Here is a 22,769-nt window from a genome sequence, read left to right on the forward strand (position 1 = left end):
TATATGGTGTTTTTTTTTCTTAATTTTTATATATTATTTTTTTTCTCAATGCATCGAGTGGAATGGATGATGTTAGTACATTTGATATGTTGAATATTAATGAAGTATAAAATGTGATTTTTAAGATTATTATTTTTATTATAAAATATAGATAGAACCAAACCATTATAAAGTAATCTTTTTTTTATACAAAAATTATTAAATAATTTCAATGCACCATATGAATGATGTTAATATATTGAAAGAATGTGTTAATACCAATAAGGTATAAATAAGTATTTTTAGAATTATTACTTTTATAATAAAATATAGATACGACATAAATACATTATAATTACAATACAAATACACTAATATTATAATATATTACAACATAGTTTAATTTATTATATGGGAGCTGAAAATATGATAACAAAAACATTAGACTATTTTTATATCAAACCATGTGTGATTAGAAAAAACAAATGTAGAACAAAATTATTTACAGTACTTAAAAGACCAAACAATCACAGCGTGTCAGGAATGGTTATACCACTGCAAGTTAGATGGCATAACTTGGAATATGCCATATCACTGTAAGTTGCCCAAAATAACACGTCCAATATCCCAAAGTAAATCAGTAGAACATTTACCTGTGGAGCTTGTAATCCAGCAAAACCAACCATAAGTTCCAGTTTCAGCAGTCATTGACTCCAGAGTGAGCTTGTAATCCAGCAAAACCAAAATCAGCAACCTTAACAACCTAAAAGCAGAAGGCTTTGGGTATTTTAGACACATAAAATTTTGCAACTAGTATGATCCAGTTATGCATAAATTTGAGATAAAAGCTATACTACTTTTAATAAAGGAATAATGGTCCCACAGTTTTAAAACCACCCCCAACCTCAAAATTTTAGATCTACTTGGATTACCTTAAAATTTTGGTTCACATTGAAGGATAAAGAAATGATAACAAATCAATCCATAGCTGGAAGTCAGCCTCCTGAGTGACAGGAGAGGATGGTTACCCTCAGTCTCACATCAATAATCTGGAATCATGTTTTCCCCCATTCTTTTCCCCTCAAAGCAGCGTTCTTGATTTAGATTTAAGAACATTTATCATAACCTCTCCTCAACAAAGAAGAGAAAAATAAAGGTTGATTCATCGGTCATAATTGAAAGGTCAACTACCAACAAAAAACTAGAGAACATCACAGAAAATATTTTGAGTTCTCAAAAAGATCTCATTTGGTGGCAGATGAAGATTTCCATTATCAATCTTAACTGAAACATCAATCCCAATCACCTGAATCAATAGACTGGGCCATCTGATTGTCTTGGGTGCAATCCAAGAGAGCCTGGTAAAGGCTTGACATTGCTTACCATAAGAGCATAGTGAAACTCCAAAGACTTGTTCAAGAGTTCCCATCAAACGAATTTCTGCAAATGCAAAGAACCAGGTTCCACAAAAAGAGAGGAATAAAAGCCAAATTACATTCTGTATGAACCTTCAAATAATAATGCAAACAAATGGCACCATTTTTGCAGTTAAGCATGTCTTCAAGTCACTTCTGCAACTACATATAATCTATTCTACACACTTATTTTATTCATAACTTCACTTAGTAAATTGTCTTCTTCCTCACAAAACAAATCTTTTAAAAATAACAAAAATAGTGCTCTTGCAACTAGTTTCAGATTTGGAAAAGACAAGAACCCATATACAAAATAAGTATAAGAAACATAAGCAATCAACTAGTTCCATTTGGATATACCCACTCATTACCGTAAACCAAATTAATCAGAACATACATAAAGCCCTGGAAAGATCATAACAAGTATAAATATATCCACTAGTCTCTCAAGAATCAATGAGTATTCATGCCATATTATCTGAAAGAAGATCCTCTTCTCATCCAACTAGACATATTAATCCATTGCAAGTTTCAAGGGTTTAGCATGTCATCAAAATATACATCCATTATTAACCACAATCTATATTACTTCAATTCACTCAAGAGCAATGTGAGAGCATCTAAAATAAATTCTTCCTACCCAATTAAATTAAGAAACTTATTGTGGATGCCACATGGCATATGAAAAATATCTACACAAACCTTTTCTGAAATGGTTGAGAACCCCACTAAAAATACGGTGGAATATTCAGGGCTCTTACTCATCAAATATAAGACTAGAAATGGAACATAACGTTGTTAACATCACAAACAAGATTATCTCAACTGGAAACCAAGTATGGAGATATCACAAGCAATTCAATTTCTAAACATTCTTCAACAGCAAGAAATTAAAATTTAACTAGAAATAAATAAATGAGGACATTAGAGAGAGAGAAAGAGTGTGTGTGTGTGTGTGTGTGTGTGTGTGTATTTTTCCTTCCCACAAGGAACTAGAAAGTAGCATTAGTTAATACTTTTGCTACAAGAAAGTGGTATCATTATTTCAATAAGAAAAAGAGCAAATTACCTCATATGCCCGACCCTCAACAGAAAAAACAGATAATGAGTAGCAGTCTGTCCTGAAAAAAGCATGTGCTTCTTGAATGTTGGGATACATGAATAGCATGAGATGATACAAACATCAATCAAAGCAACTCCATATGAGGGCCAATTTGAGTAAAATGATACAAATTCAGGAAAAAAAGGAATAGATATCTCACTGAAATCATTCAATCCATGACTAAAAGATAATAACTATGTCTGTAAGGAGGCATATGTTCCAAGTTAAAGGAATTAGAAGAACAAAGCCAAAAAGAGAGAATTTGCTGAGGTTGTCAGGGAAGACATGGCAGCTAATAATTTAAATAAATTTTGCAGCCCAGGTATAGAGAAGGAAAAGATCTGTATAGCCAACCACATGCTTTTGGGAATTGAGACAAGGTTTTAGATTTTAATAAATTGAATATCAACATGATGAAGTCACATTTTTTGTATTAATAGAAATTTTTACTTTCTTTATTCTCAACACACTATGAAGAAGAAAAATTTAAGGTAAAAATAACTGCAAGTTCCTCATCAATGTCAGCTTCCATGACACAGCAAATCCAAATTGTATCAGAAAATGGATACCAGAAAATGGTTACTGTTTTATAGCTAAATCATTTGGTGTTTAAAACAGGATTTCATATGCCACAAGAAGAGATGCTTTGAATCAAATATACTTTTTCTACATAAGAAAGATGGATATCAGGATGATATACCAGTTGCACAAAATTGCAATTGAATTATAATGCTAGGTTTAACTAGAGAGACTTTTAAAATATTTCTTCAAGTATCCATTATACATTGAAATAGAAAAGAACAAGTGACAGAGAAAATATGACAGCGCCGTACTAGATGTAGAACATTGCTAAACCAAGAAATCCACTGGATCCTAACAAGTGTTTGTGATGCAGCATATCTGATAATCTACCTATCATAAAAATTATATGAAGAGGATATCCACCAAAACAAAAACATATAAAAAGGATTCCACATTATACCCAAAAAGGTCAGCGATCTGACTGAGGATCATGGGCTTGTCATTTGTTGAAATTATAACTTCATGCATCAGCCTACAGAATAATGAAAAGTATTGTTAAAAGGACAAGTGGTGATATAAATAAGAGATAAGAATGTTTTCCAATACAGTTGACCAAGATGTATCATGTGCAAAAAGCCAGGATATATTGCATCACATCTCTGGCCAATCATTTCAGGTCAGTCCCACTCAGGACTAAACTATGTGAGTGCAGACTGTACGTAGATGATAGACATTTTTTGTCAAATTATCTTCACAATAGCCCAGTTTATGCATAAAATATGTGAAAAAATGAGTTTGCATCATCAGCGGCTTACTCCTCAGGGTTGTGGCCCTATTCTGCCCAAGGCCTCTCTTGTGGCAGCACCCATAGGGATCATGGCTTAATGGAGACCTGAGCCCATCTTACAGTGGCCATCCCATGGGTTATGGACTAACTGGAGCCATGGCCAGTTCCATCTTCAGCTCCCAGTTGAAGAGTGAGAATATCAAAGACAACATTATGCACCCTCCTGTTTGGAAGTGTACACATACACTGTACATTTCATTTGTATGGAACTTGAAGTGTGTCATCTTTTCATTGTGTAACTAATTTCACCCATAAGGTGAAGCCTGATCTGAGAACCAAACATCAAACACTGAAAATGTTGAGACTAGTTTGAAACACTACATCATACAACCAGTACCACAAGCTACTACTAGGGAAAATGAGAAAAGAACTCTTAATCAAATACCAAGATATTCAAAGATGCTTACTCAGAAGAGAGTAGATTGGCATCCCCGTCACTTTCTCCATCTTGAACATGTGAATTTCTGGCTTCAACCATAACTTTGATATCAGGCAAAAACCAGAGGTAGATGGTGGATGAATGCTGAAAAATAGGGAGATAGCCACAAAAACAAAAATCAAATTTTATGGTGTCAGAAATGAACAATTTTAAACTACAGAAGAAGACAGTACAAGTTCCCATCTACGCGGGTATCAATTCTTAGTATAGAAATACAATTAGTAGAAAGTGCCACATCAACTAAATGAAGTAAACCAAAACCAGCATAACTTAAGATGAAAACCAAGTTCAATTTTAAACATCTATGCGGTAACAAATAAGAACCTACTCAGAATCCAATGCAGCTACATCTTTAAGTATTTTATTCACCACCTTTGTGGCCTGGCACTTATACCTCCCCTGCTATGGACATTCATTCCCAATTTCTAAATTCAGTTTCAAATCAACCAGAGTGAACAGTCCCCTAAAATGAACCTTATCCATCAAAAATCTTCATATTCCAAGCAGACGCATTCCTCAGATTCAGCTTATTTAGGCGGTCAATTCATATCTCATTGTACGCCCACTCATTGTTGGAACAAGGGTCCCCAAGATGTCAGCTCCAAAGTTGCAAGGCATCTCAACCTCAGCCAACAAGAGCTTCTTAACCACATCTTGCTCAATTAACAACTGCTAAACTCTTGCCAAGAAAGTGCTCATGCGAGAGTGTTACCAAGTACTATCATAAGAAGCCATATCATGGTGACCGCCAGAAGGCATACTGTGGGTTTCCATCTCAACCTTGTTCTAAAAAACACATTCCCAAACAATAAAAACCAAAACCACAAACTGCATTATGTAATTGTAAAAAACACAATTCCAAACAGTCCTTCAACCAGTAAAAACAAAACACAAAACCCTTTTTCTCAAAAGAAAACTTCATTCCACCGGGTGCACAGAAACAATGAACTGCCCAGTCTGATACCTAATGCCATATTTTATCGCCATGCCCATCACCTCCCATTTCCACAGCGCAAGATGCCACAGAATTTGCTTCCTTAAGACAGGTATTTAACACTGAGAACCACATATTCTATGGCTAAAACAAGACTCAGCCATTCTGAAATTGTTAATACACTGCACTTGTTTAGAACATATTCTTCTGGTATATCTTCATCTATGTCATCCTCCTCATTGTCATCTTTTCTCAATAAACTTGCAGGTGGGTACATCAACCTCGACTGAGTTGTCGTCCTCACCCGCCTTGAGTTTCGCCAAAAAGTTACAATGGAAGTAGAAACCAACACATCTTCTAGGCACCAGCAGATTTCATGCCCCAATGATGGACCACTCCTGGCTTGTAGTTGATCATGTTCATTGGTCGAGGCCTTTGATCTCAACAAGACCTCATTTGGTGGAAGATGAAGATTTCCATCATCAATCTTGACTGAAACTTCTCTCCAATCACCTGAATAATGGAATGAGCCATGTGATTGTCTTGGGTGCAATCCAAGAAAGCTTGGTATACCCTTGACATTCCTTACCATGAGAGATTATTGGAACTTCAAAGACTTCCTCAAGAGTTCCCATTAAAGGAATTTGTGCAAACCATCAGGTTCCACACAAAGAGAGCAATAAAGGAAGAAAGATAGCAGAGAGAAAAGAGTTAGTGGAGAGATGAAAGGGATATAGCAGAGAGAAAAGTGTGGGTGGAAAAATTACACCATTTAAAGCCGCTATTAGTAAAGTATCTAGACTATAAATAGATGCATTTGATACTAAGATAAGTGGTAACAGTTGAAACTGAAGAAGAAAGACAGGATACAATTCTGTAAATCAAAACCTCCATTAACAAGCTGTGGACAACGCGACAGATGATACCAGAGAGTTCAACTACAATATGCTCCTGATTCCCTAGGCGTTTGAGTCTAAAGCCAAAGTTGATTCTCAAGAATTACTAGTTGGGTTTCTATATGCTACAAAAAGACACTTCTCATTGCCACATCAGAAACTGAAAATTAATTTTAAAAATTGAATAAATAGATCAAATTTTAGTAAGGTGCCAAGTCTTTGAGGAAGGAGAAGTCATTTCAAAAATTATTTTAGAAAAAAGGGTAATGTCTATAAATATATATCATATGAGTGTGTGTGTGGTAGATTTCTTCAAGTGATATGATTAAATAACTTCATTGCAATATTAATAATTGCCTTCCCTTAAACAAAAAATAAATAAAAAAACCTCAATAGGGAGACAAAGCTGGCAATTGTCCGTGTTAAATGTAAAGAGCATTAAAAAGAATCTAAAAACATCCTGTGCTGAACAATTGTATGGTTGGCTATATATTTCATGGATGGAATTAAAACTACAAGAAATGTTAAGAAACTATACAACAGGCTTCATAATTATTCCACCAGAGTTGTCTAGCCGGCAAATCTTGGAAGACTGGCTTTCGCTCAATTATAATAGGTTATCTCACAACCAGGCAAAATCTTACTCCAGTTTTATTATCATAAAAAAAATATTTACCATGGATAATCCCAGGTCGACCAGCAGGGAGCCCTGACAAGAAAGTTTGAAGCTATCTGCTGTTCTCAGATGAGCAGCACACCCCAGTAGATAGAAATAAGGAATTTAACAGTTAGAAAGCACATGTGAGGAAATTTCACGTGAAAAAAAGAATGCTTCCTGTTCTTCCACATGAGTTTCCCTTTATCTTTGGAACTCAGAAATAGGGATTTACAGTTCATAAAGCCAGGAACTCAAAAAGGCTTGACTAAAAAGATACATTGTGAATCCCAATACTGTTGCCCATTTTTAGCATGTTATTTCTAATAAAAGTAGAGCGTAATACTGTAAGCAAACAATCAAATACATTTCCTTCTTTGTCTTTTCATCTGTTCAACGGCTATGAAACCTGAACCATAATGCAAATCATGGACGATTCAAATCCAATTTGAGATCCCACCAGTTCAAAATGCCCCATATTTAGGCTTAGGTCACCTAACAATTTTCTTCCCGGAAAATGAAGTTATTTGGTATTAACAACTGAAGCAAGAAAAACAAGGAAGCCCTATATAATTTGAAATGTCAAAACAGGATTCCATATATAAATTGAATATAAGGTAGGAGCACATGACTCACAACAAAAGTGTTAAACACACTATCTACAGCATCCTCACCCTAGTGGCCACCTGTTAGAGAGCATAGATAAAATTCTCCTAGATGGATTTCTCCTTCTGCCTTTTCCCTCTTCCCTCTAAGATCTCTCTCTTTTTTTCCACAACCTGTTCAAGATCTTGTGTCAGTACAGGAAGATGCATAATAAAGTAAAATTTGGAAGTTTCTAAAATCTTCCATACCTTGCTAGCCATCTGCTGCAATATCTCCATAATTTCAGTGAATTCAGGTCTTAAAGATGGTTCCTGGTGCCAGCATCTCTTGATCAATTTTACAAGTGATGGATAAGTGTGACTCGGAATAGTAGGCCTTAGACCCTAAAATCCATGTCAACACAAGTGATGTCTCTTATTTCAAGGATTCAAACAATTTCAATCAGCATATCATCAAATGGATTTCACAGAAAAGATCGGTACTTGTAGACACTATAGGGCTTTTAGTTCCATTTGGCATGAGACCAAAGCAAGTCATTTCACAGATTCTAGGTAGAGAGGGGTGCCCTTAAATAAATGTTTAAGTACATGTATTTTTTATCCCCTACTTGGAGAGGGAAGTTCTAAGAAGATCTGTATTATTCTTAGAGCCTAAACACCATGTTGCTTTCACCCAAGTCCGTTTCTAGTTATGAGCAATTGGTAGAGTAAGAAGGTATATTTTCTCTTTTTCCTCAATATTAAATTGCCCATGTAAATTATAAATCATGCCAAATAATTGCCAAAAGAAACATCTTAAAAACATGTAACATCCACTAATTGCCTTTTCACAAGACGCTAACCCCCTTGATTTGTCCCAGCAGGTTAAATACTTGTCTAGAAGCATGTGTGCATTTCAAAAGCAATGCATTCTTAATCCTGAGAATGAACTTCTGTTTTCTTCCTATTTTGCTCCACGAGGAAAGGAAGGGGAAAAAATATACACATACACCCAACCAATATATGCAGCACAAAGGTTAACATTCTTATTCTTATCCAATGTTTGATGGAGGAATACCTTCTGGACCACACCAACTGCAGCTTGTAATGGGGTTAAGTGCTCATAAGGAAGCTGGCATATTATTTACAAACAATAAATGATGAGTTCATCTGTGCTCCACAAACCAAACTGAACCAAAGATGAACAGAATTTTTAATCTGCAGACTGTTTCATGATTTCTACAAAACAATATTAAGATCACTGTTCAGTATTACCTTTCCTGTTAGAAGCTCCCACAATACAATTCCGAAGCTGAAAACATCAGCCTTGTGATCATATGGTTTATGTTCAATGACCTTCAATGCATCAAAAAATGTCAGAAAGCTGCAAAATATGTTCACCAATAAAATTATGCTATTGCATTAACTGGAATGTGGTTGGAAAAAAAATGCAAGACAACAATATTTACAGACTTAAAGACCAAACAATCACATCAGGACATGAATGGTTTACACAGCTAAAAGGCTAGAAGACAGAAATAGGAATATGTCATATCACTGAAGTTGCACAAAATAAGACATCCAATATCTGAAATGATTCTGTGGAACACAGACCTCTGGAGCCATCCAACGATAAGTTCCAGTTTCAGCAGTCATGACTCCAGATTGAGCTTGTACTCTAGCAACACCAAAATCAGCAACCTTAACAACCTAAAAGCAAAGAGATTTGGATATTTTAGACAGATCAAATTTTGCAAATAGTGTGATGCAGTTATGCATAAATTTGATAAAGCTTCTATTAACAAGGAGCCACATGACAGAAGGACATGCAGCAGATAAAGCAATGTATATAAGCAGGAGATATGAGCAATCTACACAGTTTTTTAAAAAGAAGAATGGTTCCTACAGTTTTGAAACCATCTCTCCTTTAAAATTTTAGATTTCTTGATTCACATTAAAATTTTAGTTCAGATTGACGGATAAAGCAATGATAGCAAACAATTCATGGCTGGAAGTCAGCCTCCTGGGAGACAGGAGAGGTTGGTTACACTCAGTCACACACCCTAATAATTTTGAATCCTGTTTTACCCTTTTCCCCGCCTCAAAGTGTTCTTGATTTACATTCAAGCTTTAAGGTTTTACCTCTTTCTCTTTGCATCCTTTACTACTTTTATCATGACCAATATGAAGTACACCCCAAGGAAGAAAAGAAAAATAATAGTTGATTAATCAGTCATAATTGAAAGGCCAACTACCAACATAAAACAAGAGAACATCACAGAAAGGATTTTGAATATCAAGGAAACCACCAGTCAAGAGTTTTCTCCTTCATTATAGTTATTTTCATCAGCTCAAGGACTTTCCATTTGAAAATAAAGGTAACTATTTCAAATAAAGATTATTATATTTTTTTGAATATTCCAAAGATTAATTATAATTGCCAAATCCCACAACCCTTGGATCCTAGGAGTTTATAATAGAGGACACTTTCACAATAGTCTAAAATGTACACATCCACATTGAATTCTTGGCAGGACCATAGCAAGCTGATGAGGGTTGTAATTACAATTAAAGTGAAGCAAAACAAAACAAAGAAATGCATTTTAGCAAGTGATAGTAATCATAATGTGTCATGTATACAATACGAAAACCAACCCAATCCACTCTAAAATTTACACATCCATATTGGATTCTATTCAGATCCATAGAAGGCTAATGAGAGTTCTAATTAAAATTACAGTCCAGCAAACAAAACAACCAGAAATATAGCAGCATGGTAAGAGTTGTAATTACAATTAAGGTCAAGTATGTTAGATGGTATTTTAGCTTAGTTATTTCATATTATCAATAAGGGTAGAATAGTCTTTTAGCTTTTCTTGTTAGCCTATACAAATCTTTTTATGTAATCTGTTTCTTAGGCCTTTGGTTAATGAAACCCTAGCTTTCTTTTTTTCTCTTCTTCTTCTTCTTTGTCTTTGTAATTCTCACAAAGTAAACAGAACAATTAAAGTTATTTCAGCAGGTGATAATTATACATGGGTTCAGACACCACAAAGCACTAACCCAACCCAACTCAACCAATATGATGAATCCATCCCACTAATTTGGCTACATAATCATATATTAAATGTCATATATTGGCAAGAATGAAATGTCTTACTTTGTTTTCATCCATCAGAATATTGGCAGCTTTCAGGTCCCTGTGGATTATGTCATTTTGATGCAAGTAATTCATTCCCTTGGACACATCAATTGCTACTTTGAGCAAGGATGGAAGCTTAAAACTGCCCTTTTGCTTATGCAGAAAGTCATAGACGCTTCCACCAAACATAAACTCTGAGAAGGGGAAAATGCAATGAAACAAACAATACTCAAATTCAATCTTAAAATCAAAGAAACAAGATTAAAAAAAAATGAATAATAATGAACTGATCTTCTAAAATCAACAAATATTACTTTGATGCCATGCAATAGATATATGCAGAAGGTTATCTAACTTACCAGTCACAATGCACAGGCTTGGAGGTCTGGTACATGCACCAATAAATTGCACAATATTCTTGTGCCGAACTTTTCTGCAAGTTTCAAAGCAAGAGTTGGGAGAGGAAAAGGTAAACTAGTTCTTGAAAGAGATGAATAGCGATAGACAATAGCAGCCATCTTTCCTTAAATAATCCATGGCATAAAAAATAAATTAGACTACCTAATGCAATCAAGAAGTCAAGTGGAATGTTGGACAATGCACCCTGATAGTATGATAACTTGGTTAACTATATTTCATGAAAAACATGCAACTCACCTTCATGTGCAATTGTGCAGGCTATTGAAGCAACAGATACTTGTGAGAGATGTTCATAAATTTTAAAAGCATAGTACTTCCAAGCTGAAAAAGAGGACTAAGGGGATCAAGTTTTAAACCAAGCAGCACCCGAAGTATAGGAGCTTTTACCAGGAATGTACTGTGACATAAAATAAATTTATGTCTGCAAACTAAACTTGCAGGACAATAAATTTGTTTCAAATTAGCTCCAGGGAAAAGAAATAGTGTTAAGAAATTTCACCATCCATGCTCTCACAATAAATGAGTTTCACAAGTACTTCAACTGGCATAAAAATAAACTAAAATAAACTAAACCAGTGCATTTCCTCTTCATTAACTGGCAGTACAGTTAACTAGGGAGCTAACAACTACAAAATTTAACTAGGAAGCTAACAACTAGACAGCTTGTCAAGTGAATGCACTACTTCATCTTGAACAGATATTATTCATGAATATCCCCATATTAGACCACTTCAGCTTAAGGCAAGCCAGAGGGTTGCCACTTGGCTAATGAATGCAGTACTTCCAACTCAGACAGATATATTCTGGACCATTCACATATTTATGACACTTCAAATGAAGACAAGCCATATAAATCTACTAATCACACTAGATTTACTTATACTTGAAGGAAACAACACCAAAGGGAATTACAAGCCTATGTTATAACAAACCTCATAATATAGACTTCTTGAGAAAATTCCCTCCACATATCTTCATTTAAATGCTGAGTCTTGAGAACTTTAATAGCCACATCCTGGCTACAAAAAGTACCTTTATACCTGTTTCAATCAAACATACTCTTAAATAAGCTCTTATACCATCATACATGATCAGAGCCAGGGTCAACCATAAGGCCAAAACTCACAAATCTCCATACGATCCAGATGCAATTTTGTTTTCAAATTTCAACAGCGTGGCATCAATTTCCCAGACATCAGCCCCATCAATGGTTAAGTTTATTTGACTAGGGATAAGCTGTTTTTCAGGGTGTCCTTGCTCCCTCCCAGGAGATATGAGCTGGAATTCTGACCAAGGTTGCTTCTGCAGTACACCTTAAAATATTGGATGATGCTAAATTTTTAGGAAAATGGCACATAAGTTTAAAAATATAAGCACAACTTGATTCATATAAAATCAACATGGCATCATGGAAGATGATTGAGAGCACTAGACATAGAGATTTGGCAGTAATGATTCCAACCTCTTTCACAGGAGCATCCGGAGAAAATTCAAAATGCTGATAACTAAAAAATCACAAGAATTGGATGGAAAACAAAAACCATAAAAATAAAAAAAAAATGTAAAATAATATAAAATAAAATCATGAGCTATGCTATATAGCTATTATTGTTCAGAAAAAGAGGCAAGATGCAGAGGCCATTTTGTCAGCCGAAGGTGTAAGGCAAAGCCACATGAAACAAAGTATTAAAACTTGAAATTTTCATGATATGTCAACTCAATATCCTGGAGGAACATCAAGGTCTTCAAGATTATTATAGGGCCTTATGTGCCAACATTGGTGTAAGGTTGGGTTCAATCACGCACAACAAGGTGTTGCATGACACAGCTAGTAAGGTGTGCTAGTAAGGTGTATGTCTCACTTACATTCAGAGTCAGCCAGACCATGTGTCTCAGCACCAAAAGGTCCTATCAGCGGCAGAATCTCATTGGTCCATGACACAGGTCAACAAACATTAAAAAAAAAATTGAAATGGAGAAAAAAAAAAATGAAATAGAAAAATAATTAACCGACAAATTTTGAACACTCCTAATTTGTAGGAGATAGTATTAATGATATTTTTCAAAAATGAGAAGTTAAAGCGTTTTAAAGCCACACTTATGGACACGCGAGCATAGTTGAAAAACTGAAGAAAATCTAAATTGAAAGCCAGTGATTATCAATCCCTTCATCGGGGAACCACAAAGAACCTTTATATTGACATGAAGCAAGGTTAATGGGTTCTCTTATTCTTATATCAGGAAGATATGCATGACAGAAATTTCCTCCAAAAGTTTAGGTAAATATAATTGGTCTTGTTCAAACTCTCTCAGCTCTCCATTTTTCAAACGTATTGAATTCCTTCAAGAATCAATTTTGAATAGAACAAAATCCATCTTTTCTGTTCTTGAATATTGGTACTTATGACCGACCTATATGTAAGTTTGCATCCAATTATTGATTTTCAGAATAAATCAAACTTGTCTATGACAAAGAATATGAAACTATCAGTCCCATGTGGCAGCAAGCATTGGTGAATTAACCCAGTCAAATATGACAATATGCAAGAATCAACATAATTCTATCATGATGGAACATATCATCTTAATTTGTACATGGTTTATGAATATAAAATGTTTTTTAACCTCAAAAAACATATCAGAATTCACTGCTTTAAAACTTTGTTAGTTTAGTCCATTCTCCCATGTCTAGAAAGTGGAAGATTGACTGTTTAAAACAATTTTCAGAAAGCTGATATGGAGTACTATATCAAAAACTACTTTGGTGCTCAAAATCCTTGAACAAGAAATACCCTTTCCTTCAATCAGCTGACTTGCCAGACAGATTTGAAGTCTAGTACCCTACTTAGTAAAAGAGAGTGACACTTAGACATGACTGACCCTGCTGATAACTGACGTGAATTCAGAACCACCTAACCTAATGTCAGACCTAAAAACAAGGAAGAAACAGTTTAGCATTTGGACAAGTAAGAATTGCCATAGCCTTATAAAACATTGCTGCATATTCAAATCATTTTCTTATAAGAGTTTCTCTACATCCTCCTTTTTTCTGCTAAATTATCATTAATCTGCTAGTTTTCATATGACCATCAATGGTTCTTGTCAACAACACTGCAAAATAAACACTTTACTAGCATAGATTTTAATTGCAATAAGAGGAAGTGGTATGATGAGGATGAATCTCTAAGATATACTTCAAGAAAGGGGATTTATATTAGTTGCAATTAAAGTACGATTGTTAATTGGAATTAAATTAGTATTAATGTTTGTTGTAGTCAAATTAAGATTAACTAAGTTATAAGACAATTAGAATTAGAGTTATAATGGGTTACTAGAATCCTAGTAGACTTTAGATTTCTTAGAGAAACCTATAAATAAGGTTAATTGATGTAAATCAAAGTAATAAATTGATTGATGTTGACAATATTATGTTTTTTTTATTGCAAATGTTGCAATCCTCAATAGTGAGACTCCATTGATTTTCTTCTAAGTGAGACTCCTAGAAGGCCTTAGTGAAACTCTAAGGTTTCTATCTCTTCTTCTTCATATCTTTTGTCTCTCTATTTTTTTATTTCATTTTTCTCTACCATAAACTTTATTCCTTATTCCTCTCCTTACACCCTAAAAAATAAAAACCCTAACCCACCTACTTGATTGTAGGCAACCACCCTAGGGTGTCCTACATCACGGTAACTAGGTCATATCAAATTAACTTTGCTAACATAACCTACAGAAATATCCCCTTGGTTTTGGTGTTTAATTAATCAGAAAATAAATCAATAAAAGGATATAACTTCTATAAGGATGTCATTTTAACAAAAACAAAATGAAGAACTGAAAAGAAAAACAAAATAGAAAGGAAATATTCCATCTTTCTCCACGATAAGGAAGGGCAAACCTCAAAAGCTAATCCTGGGGCAGTCTCTACCATAAAAAATAAAATAGTAGTGTCTGCCTGAAAACTTCATGATCAACTCAGAAATACATAAATTATCATTAACAAGTAGCAAGTAAAGAGGTTAGTTACCTCAATCATTTGAATTTCCTTTAGCAGTACATTTCTAAGCTGCTCAGTTTCCTGAAGTTTCCGAGATGTAAATAAATCAAACAGCTGATGGAGGAAGAGAAAGATCAAGAAATTCGTCATAGTCCTAATTTTAAGGAAGCTATTCATTTAAAATAACATATGACTAAAGCATAAAGAGTCCACGATATTTTTTTCTAGAACGGCCAAAAAATATATAACTTCAAATTAGATAAAAGAAATAGAACCACCTAGTCCAACAAATTGGTGATAACACATTTTAGAAGTTTATAACAGATATGACTGAAAAACCAAAACACATTCTGTATGTACCTTAAAACAACAATGCAAACAAATGGTGCTATTTTTGCAGTTAAGAAGATATTTAAATCACTTCTGCAACTACATATTATCTACTCTTCACACTCTTTTTGTTATAACTTCCCATTGTAAATCGTCTTCTTCCTCACACAAGTCAATTAAAAAATAACAAAAATAGTGCTCTCGCAACTGGTTTCAGATTCAGAAAAGGCGAAGACTCATATACAAAATTAGTATAAAAAAAATAAGCCATCAAAAAACCTCGTCTCAGGTATGAAAAAGAAGGTCCATTTTCCCACGTACTTCCTCGGTCAAACCAACCCTGTCCATTTGCATATGCCCACTCATTACCTTAAACCAAATTTATCAGAATGTACATAAAGCAATGGAAAGATCATAACAAACATAAATACATTATGTTGCAACTACCATCTTCCACTAGTCTCTCAAGAATCAATATGTATTCACACCATATTATCAGAAATGACAATAAATGCATCCAAGAAAACTCCCTTCTCATTCCACTAAGCATATCACTCATCAAATATAGACTAGAAGAATATAACTTTGCTCCACATCATGAACAGGATTATTTCAACTAGAAACCAAGTATTGAGATAGGACAAGCAATTTAATTTATCAACATTGTTCAAGGACATGAACTTAAAATTTAACATGAATTAAATAAATGAAGACATGAAAAAAAAAAGTGAGAGTTATTCCTTCCCACAAGGAACTAAAAAGTAGCATTAGTCAATACTCTAGCTCATCCCATGTAATCAATAAGTGTTATTGTTATTCAATAAAGATAAAAGAGCAAAATTACCTCATGTGCCCAACCCTCAACAACAAAAACATCCAAGGAGTAGCCATCTGTCGTGGAAAAAGCATGTGCTTCTTGAATGTTCAATCCAATATCAGAAAGTAATGAGGTCAACTGAGAGAAAGGAAGATTTAAAAGATAAAATTAGAAAAAGAAAGTTATTTATAGACAATTATTACAGCTACTAGATGAACCATTGAAATTTTCACAAACTTCAAAATCACCAATTCTATCTATCATCATGCAGTTACTCGGGTAAAAGATAAGCTACGAATAAGTCCTTTAAAGAGGGAAGTCCATAGCAGAAACTGCATCTGAAGAACCAAAAATAATAGTTTCATTCAGAACCAACCATGAAATTGGAAGATTAGTGCCCAATCACAAGAGAAGAGTCTAACAAACAGAACAAAACCAACACTCTCTAAGCTGCAAGATGCACTAGGCACAAGAAAAATGTCCACAAATGAACATAGTTGAAAAAGATGGTGGGATACATGAATCACATGAGATGATACAAACATCAATCAAAGTGATACCATATGAGGGCCAATGAAAGACAAATGATACCAATTCAAGAAAGAAGGAATAGGTACCTCACTCAAATCATTTAATCTATGACCATTGACCACAAGACAAATAGCCAGTTCAATTAGGAGGCGTAATTTTCAAGTTGAAGGAATTAGAAGAAAAGGGCCAAAAAAAGAATTGGCTGAGGTTGTCAGGGAAGACATGGTGGCTAATAATTTAAATAAAGTTAGGGGCCCAGGTAAAATGAAGTAAAAGATCTGTACTTCCACCTGATATAGTCACATTTTTTTTTTTTTTAACTAATTGAAACATTTACTATCCAAATTCTTAACAAACTAAAAAGAAGACCAAAATATTTAAGGAAAAAATTAACTATAAGTTCCTCACCATTGTTAACATCCATGACACAACCAATCCAAATTGCATCAGAAAATAGTTACTCTTTAATAGAAAAAACCATATGGTACTTAAAACAGGATTTCATATGCCACAAGAAGAGATGCTTCATATCAAATATATTTTTTTGCATAAGAAATATGGATGTCATGACAATATGTTTGAGAATAGCCATGTTAAGGTCATGTTCTATATACCCCAGTCACAGAAAATTGCAATTGAATTACAATGTTAGGTGTATCTCAGGGGAGCTCTGAAATATTTCTTCGAGTATCCATCATACATTGAATTAGAAAAGAACAGACAACAAAAGAGAAAATGAGACAGTGCCATATAGAAAACTGGTTGCTAAGCCAAGAAATCAGATGGATCCTAACAAGTGTTTGTAACACAGAGTATACCCATCCAAAAAATTATATAGAGAGGATATCTACCCAAAAAAACAAATAAAAAGGATTCCAGATGATACCCAAGAGGATCAGCTACCTGATTGAGCTTTGACACAGAATATCTAATAACCTATGCATCCAAAAAATTATATAGAGAGGACATCCACCCAAAAAAACCATATAAAAAGGATTCCAGATGATACCCAAAAGGCTACCTGACTGAGGAGCTTGGGCTTGTCATTTGTTGAAATTATAACTTCATGCATCAGCCTACAGAACAATGAAAGTATTATTAAACCAATGGACAAGTACTTACAGAAATAAGTGACAGGAGTGGTTTTCCAATACAAATGACCAAGATGAATCACGTCTATAAAGCCTGGATATATTGCATTGTAAATGTGGTCAATCATATCATATCATGTGGGTCCTACTCATGACTAAACTGTGTAAGTGCAGACTGCACTGTAGATGATGAACATGTTTTGTTAAATTGTGTTTTGCTTAGGCCCAGTTTCTGCATGAAAGATGTGACTAATGAGCTTGCATCACCGGAAGCTTGCTCCTGAGGGTTGTGCCTGTTCAGTCCAGGGCCTCTCTTACTGCAGCACCATTAGGGACCATGGCTCAATGGATATCTGAGCCTATCAAACAGTGACCATCCAGAACCATGGCCGGTTTGGTCTTCTGCTCCGAGTTGAAAAGTGAGAATATCAAAGACAAAATACTATGCACCCTGCTGGTTGAAAGTGTAGACATACATTGTACATTTTATTTGTATCAAACTTAGAAGTGTTTCATCTTTTCATTTGTGTAATTACTCGCATCCACAAGGTCAAGCCTGATCTTAGCACCAAATGTCAAACACCAAAAATCTTGAGACTTGTTTGCAACACTACAACATAGAAACAGTATCACAAGCTATTACTAGGGACAATGAGAGAGAAGGTCTCAATCAAATAGCAAGGTATTCAGTGGTCAGCACCCTGAGCTTTGGGTCCTCATGGAGAGTCCCAAGGATTTGGCCATGGAAGGTTCCTCAATTATCAAAAATACTAACCTCCAAGAGCGTAGATTGGCATCCACATCACCTTCTCCATCTTGAACATGTGAATTTTTGGCTTCAACCAAAACTTTCATATTAGGCAACAATCCAAAGGTAGATGGTGGATGAGTGCTGAAAAATAGGGAGAGAGCCCAAAAAAGACAAACAGATTTTGTAATGTGTCAGAAATGAACAATTTTAAACTACCAAAGGAGATGGTACTACAAATGCATGTTGAAATAATCTTGCCTCCTCTGACTGGTGTGATAATGACTTTGAGCATCCACCTTTTTTAAAGGGTTTGAAGGATCAGAATCACCATAAATTCCACCAAAAATGGGATGGGCCTGCATAAAAGAGAGATTGCCAAAAAGCATTTGGCCAAGAGAGGTTCAAACCTCCAATGAGAATGTTGGTAAAACTAAAAAAAAAATTATCGGAAGGCATGTGCAGTATGTATATCATCCAACAGTAGTACCCATAGAAACCAACTGGCAAAAATATAATTATGAAAAAATTGTACAGTTTTTACCTACAAAGAGATTACCAGAATTAACCTGTTAGCATAATAACAATTACAATTATGGGATTCTCCTCCCGCTTTGATTAAAAACTTACATATGATGTGACAAAATGGAACAACAAACTATGGTCAAGTAGTAAAGGATACATAAAACCAGGTTGAGATGATGCAAGTAAAAATTAAGAAATGCAAATCGTATGCAAACTTTGAGAAATCTGAAGTTGTAGGAACTGAACAAAAAACATTTACTTCACATCTTGTATCTATATAAAAAATCAACAATTGCAAACAAAAATAGTTACCTATAAGAAATAAAATGGGGTGAAAAACTCTCTCAAAAGCATCTGTCACAAAACTACATATTTCTTTTGCTTGGTGGGTGTAGGACATGGAAGGGGAAAAATGTCTGGATAAACAACCTAATTACTGATTTGAACTTCATGCATCATTTGCCGCATGTGCACAAACATCTAGATCTGAACAAGCACTTGATCTTTATAAAATGTGAAAATACCGTGTCCCCCTGATAACAGTAATATTTTCCCAAATTCGAAAAACAAAAAAGCAATCTGGAAAAAATAAAGAAAATCAACAGTATCAATTTTTTTTTTTATTTTTTTATAGGTAAAATCAACAGAATCAAATTGATGAAAGGGTAAATTCTACAATTTTAAAACAGGCAGAAAAGAAACAACCAACAGAAACCAAGGCTACCACAATTTCAGGAAAAAAGAAAAGCATGAAGATACCTATTGCTGTTAATGATTCCGCAATATCTTCTTGCCAGGAGATTTACCTGCACAAGGCGGACTTCAAGTGCTGGTCTAGTGGCTGGATCATGTGCCAATTGTAGTAGTCTCTTGTGTGTAAGAACATCTTCGGCCCTCTCTACATTTACATCAAGCGCATACCTATAATAAACAAATCAAAGCCCTCAATGCAAGCGGACGTAAACACAAAACACTGTTACCAACACATACATCAAACACCACTATAGAATTCAAAAAACTTAAAATCTGAGTCAAATCATTATATTCAAAAAGAAAAACTAAATGATAAAGAATTAAAAGACAGAGAAAGGAAATAGTAAATCCATTCGATACAATCCTCTGTTTTCACTAAAAAAGGCTGTTCATGACCTTCAAAATTATTCCCTGGAATAACACTGTTACCAACACATACATCAAACACCACTATAGAATTCAAAAAACTCAAGATCTGAGTCAAATCATTATATTCAAAAAGAAAAACTAAATGATAAAGAATTGAAAGACAGAGAAAGGAAATAGTAAATCCATTCGATACGATCCTCTGTTTTCACTAAAAAAGGCTGTTCATGACCTTCAAAATTATTCCCTGGAATAACACTGGAAACACGATCATAAAGAAATAATACATATTAGATGAAGTGTACAGAATACCAAACTTTAGAAGCTAATACCAAAAGAAAAGAAAAGGAAATGAAAAAATATTCCAAGTTCTCTTTTCTTTTTTCTTTTTTTTCACTCGGTTTTTCAAAGATTAAATAGATTGCAAGGAAATATAAGAAAGAAATCAAAATATTCAATCCAATTAGTGTAAACCTATGCTTTTAATTAAAAAGACTGTCCAGTGTTTTCAACTAATGTTATTCCCTAGACAATATTGTAAACATAATCATAAACAAATTTCAGAAACTAATACCAAGAGAACCAAATTCAACCTCAAGCCTGTACTCAACAATGCTTATTTAGGAAAGAATGAGAAATAAAAGATAGCACAACTTCGTTTTTTCTTTTTCCACTTTTTCAAGGAATTAGTACGCCGAAAATAAACAACTCAAGAATTTCAAAATCAAACTTCAGAATGTAATACCAAGAAACCAGATGCATCGGGCTGCATTAGGTTCGAATGCGGTATCTCTATAACACAGAAAACTAGACAGAAAAATAAAAAAAGGAAGTTTGCTTCTCTTGAAAAGAACATGACAGATTAAAGAAATAACATCAAACTTCTAAAACTAAGACCAAGAGAACCAAATTAACATTCAGATAAATCCCACCGTATGCCGTTCAAATGACAGAGGCACTGAAAGAAAAAGAAAAGGAAGATACCATGTGTACAAACTAAAGAAACCGTCTGAAGAACACCAAACTTCAGAAACTAATAACAAAATAATCAGATTCAAGATTCAGATGCATCGGCGTTCAAATGCAAGAGCCGTTTAACAAACAAAAAGAAAAAGGAGTGAATCCTCTCTTCTTTTAAAGAAACGGTAGAAATTAAAGAAGAGGTCTCAAGAACGTCAAATTTTAGATACTTGTAGCAACAGAATCAAACTCAAAAGATTCGGATACGCACTGATGTATGGCTCACACCTAATAACATATCACTATACTCAAAGGAAAAAAAGGATATTCCAAGTTTTTTTTTTCTTTCCTTTTCTCTTTCCTTAATTTTCCAAGGAACCAAACAAGTTGTCAAAAAAAATCAAGAAAGAAATCAAAATAAACCACAGATAGGGTTTCAATACCTAGTCGGAAGTCGAGAGAAGTGTGCCCAAAGTTCATCATCAAAACCCGGACGCATCGCCTCTTCATTGTCCCAACTCTTGAGTCTACGACGAACCTCTTCATAAATTTCAACAACCTTCTGCCTCTGCTTCCGATTGTGCGTCGGCCATGAATCCACTGCCCTGCTACTGCAACTGTCTGCATCCTCCATCAAATCAACGAAGACACGACTAAACACAAGAAAGCGGAAGCTACTCCAAAACCATCTTCCAATGCGAGGATAAACGAGTCCAACAAAACGATGTCGCTCATAGTTCACGTGAAATCATGATTGAAATACACAAAACGACAACCAGGAGGAAAAAAAACCACCGAGTATCAAATAGGGAAAACAACAGCAGAAGCGAAGCAATGCTGCTTCTCCTTTTCTCTCTTCTGTCTAGTTAGAGCCACAAATGAACGTTAAGCGGGCGTAGTGCGCACCCATCTGTGCGGGTATCGACGTGGATTCAAACTATGCTCACTTGCTTTGCTTACATCACCGCGTTATATATTTATTTAAAAATCAGGTTTTACCAAAAAAGTTATAAATGGAATTTTCTTTGTGCGGATTAAGCGCTGCTGATACCAGCTCCCGAGTCCCACCTCCTTTCCTGGCCAATCAGGGCTCTTGTGTGAGATTGTCGTCTCACCCGCCACTCTCAGTGAGCTGGAGACGGGGCATTACTAAAATTACCCAACGATGAATTGACAAACGGATTTTTGCCGGCGACTCTGGTTAGACCGACGTAGAATCGTGAGTGCTCACGAAGCGCACACCTAGCAGATACAGAATGTAAAGTAGTGCTGTAATGGTCAAGGCATCATGGAAAACGACCTTTTTTATAAGAAAAATATATATATGAATATAGTGTATGCAAATTTGAAATGAAAAATGAATAATTTTGAGTTTTATTATTAGAAGAAAATTATGTTTACATTATTTCATCCATCACGCATCCATTTTAAAATGCTAGAGGCTTATTTTATAAATATTTTGAAAACAGTTTTAAATATTTTATTAAATAAAATTTTTTAACATATTTTTAATATTTTTTATATATAATGTTTTACTTTTAATTATTTTATCTCGTATTTATATAATTATTTTTAAAAACAATATAAAATAATTAAAAAATATTTTATTGATTTCCCTTCTTAAAAAACAATTTTTTTATTATCAAACATGTTTTTTTTATTATGAATAACAACAAAATATTTTCAAAAACGGTTTTCAAACCAAACCAACCTTCT

General features: G+C 34.4%; 1 protein-coding gene across 6 annotated transcripts; it reads right to left on the reverse strand.

Annotated features, from left to right (window-relative positions):
• Positions 1-434: 434 nt before the first annotated feature.
• LOC117906590 (serine/threonine-protein kinase STY17-like) lies at positions 435-22,242 on the reverse strand. 6 transcript variants are annotated; one of them, XM_034819683.1, is made up of 22 exons: positions 21,497-22,240; positions 19,781-19,895; positions 18,711-18,808; positions 18,477-18,593; positions 17,620-17,686; positions 16,107-16,217; positions 14,963-15,013; positions 12,062-12,237; positions 11,868-11,975; positions 10,875-10,948; positions 10,534-10,709; positions 8,988-9,083; positions 8,649-8,729; positions 8,452-8,505; positions 7,644-7,778; positions 4,633-7,568; positions 4,273-4,388; positions 3,834-4,133; positions 3,479-3,550; positions 2,464-2,515; positions 1,286-1,419; positions 435-742 (listed from the first exon to the last, which is right to left on the reverse strand). In XM_034819683.1, the coding sequence occupies exons 1-16, from the start codon at positions 21,685-21,687 to the stop codon at positions 7,503-7,505; spliced, it is 1,716 nt and encodes a 571-aa protein (XP_034675574.1). In that variant the 5' UTR covers positions 21,688-22,240; the 3' UTR covers positions 435-742; positions 1,286-1,419; positions 2,464-2,515; positions 3,479-3,550; positions 3,834-4,133; positions 4,273-4,388; positions 4,633-7,502. The 6 variants fall into 6 exon arrangements, with proteins under 6 accessions (XP_034675574.1, XP_034675571.1, XP_034675570.1 ...); XM_034819680.1 differs by having other exon boundaries at positions 7,464-7,568; positions 14,963-15,046; XM_034819679.1 differs by having other exon boundaries at positions 14,963-15,046.
• Positions 22,243-22,769: the final 527 nt, after the last annotated feature.

The sequence above is a fragment of the Vitis riparia genome, chromosome 18, assembly GCF_004353265.1.
Source record: "Vitis riparia cultivar Riparia Gloire de Montpellier isolate 1030 chromosome 18, EGFV_Vit.rip_1.0, whole genome shotgun sequence".
Taxonomy (NCBI): domain Eukaryota; kingdom Viridiplantae; phylum Streptophyta; class Magnoliopsida; order Vitales; family Vitaceae; genus Vitis; species Vitis riparia.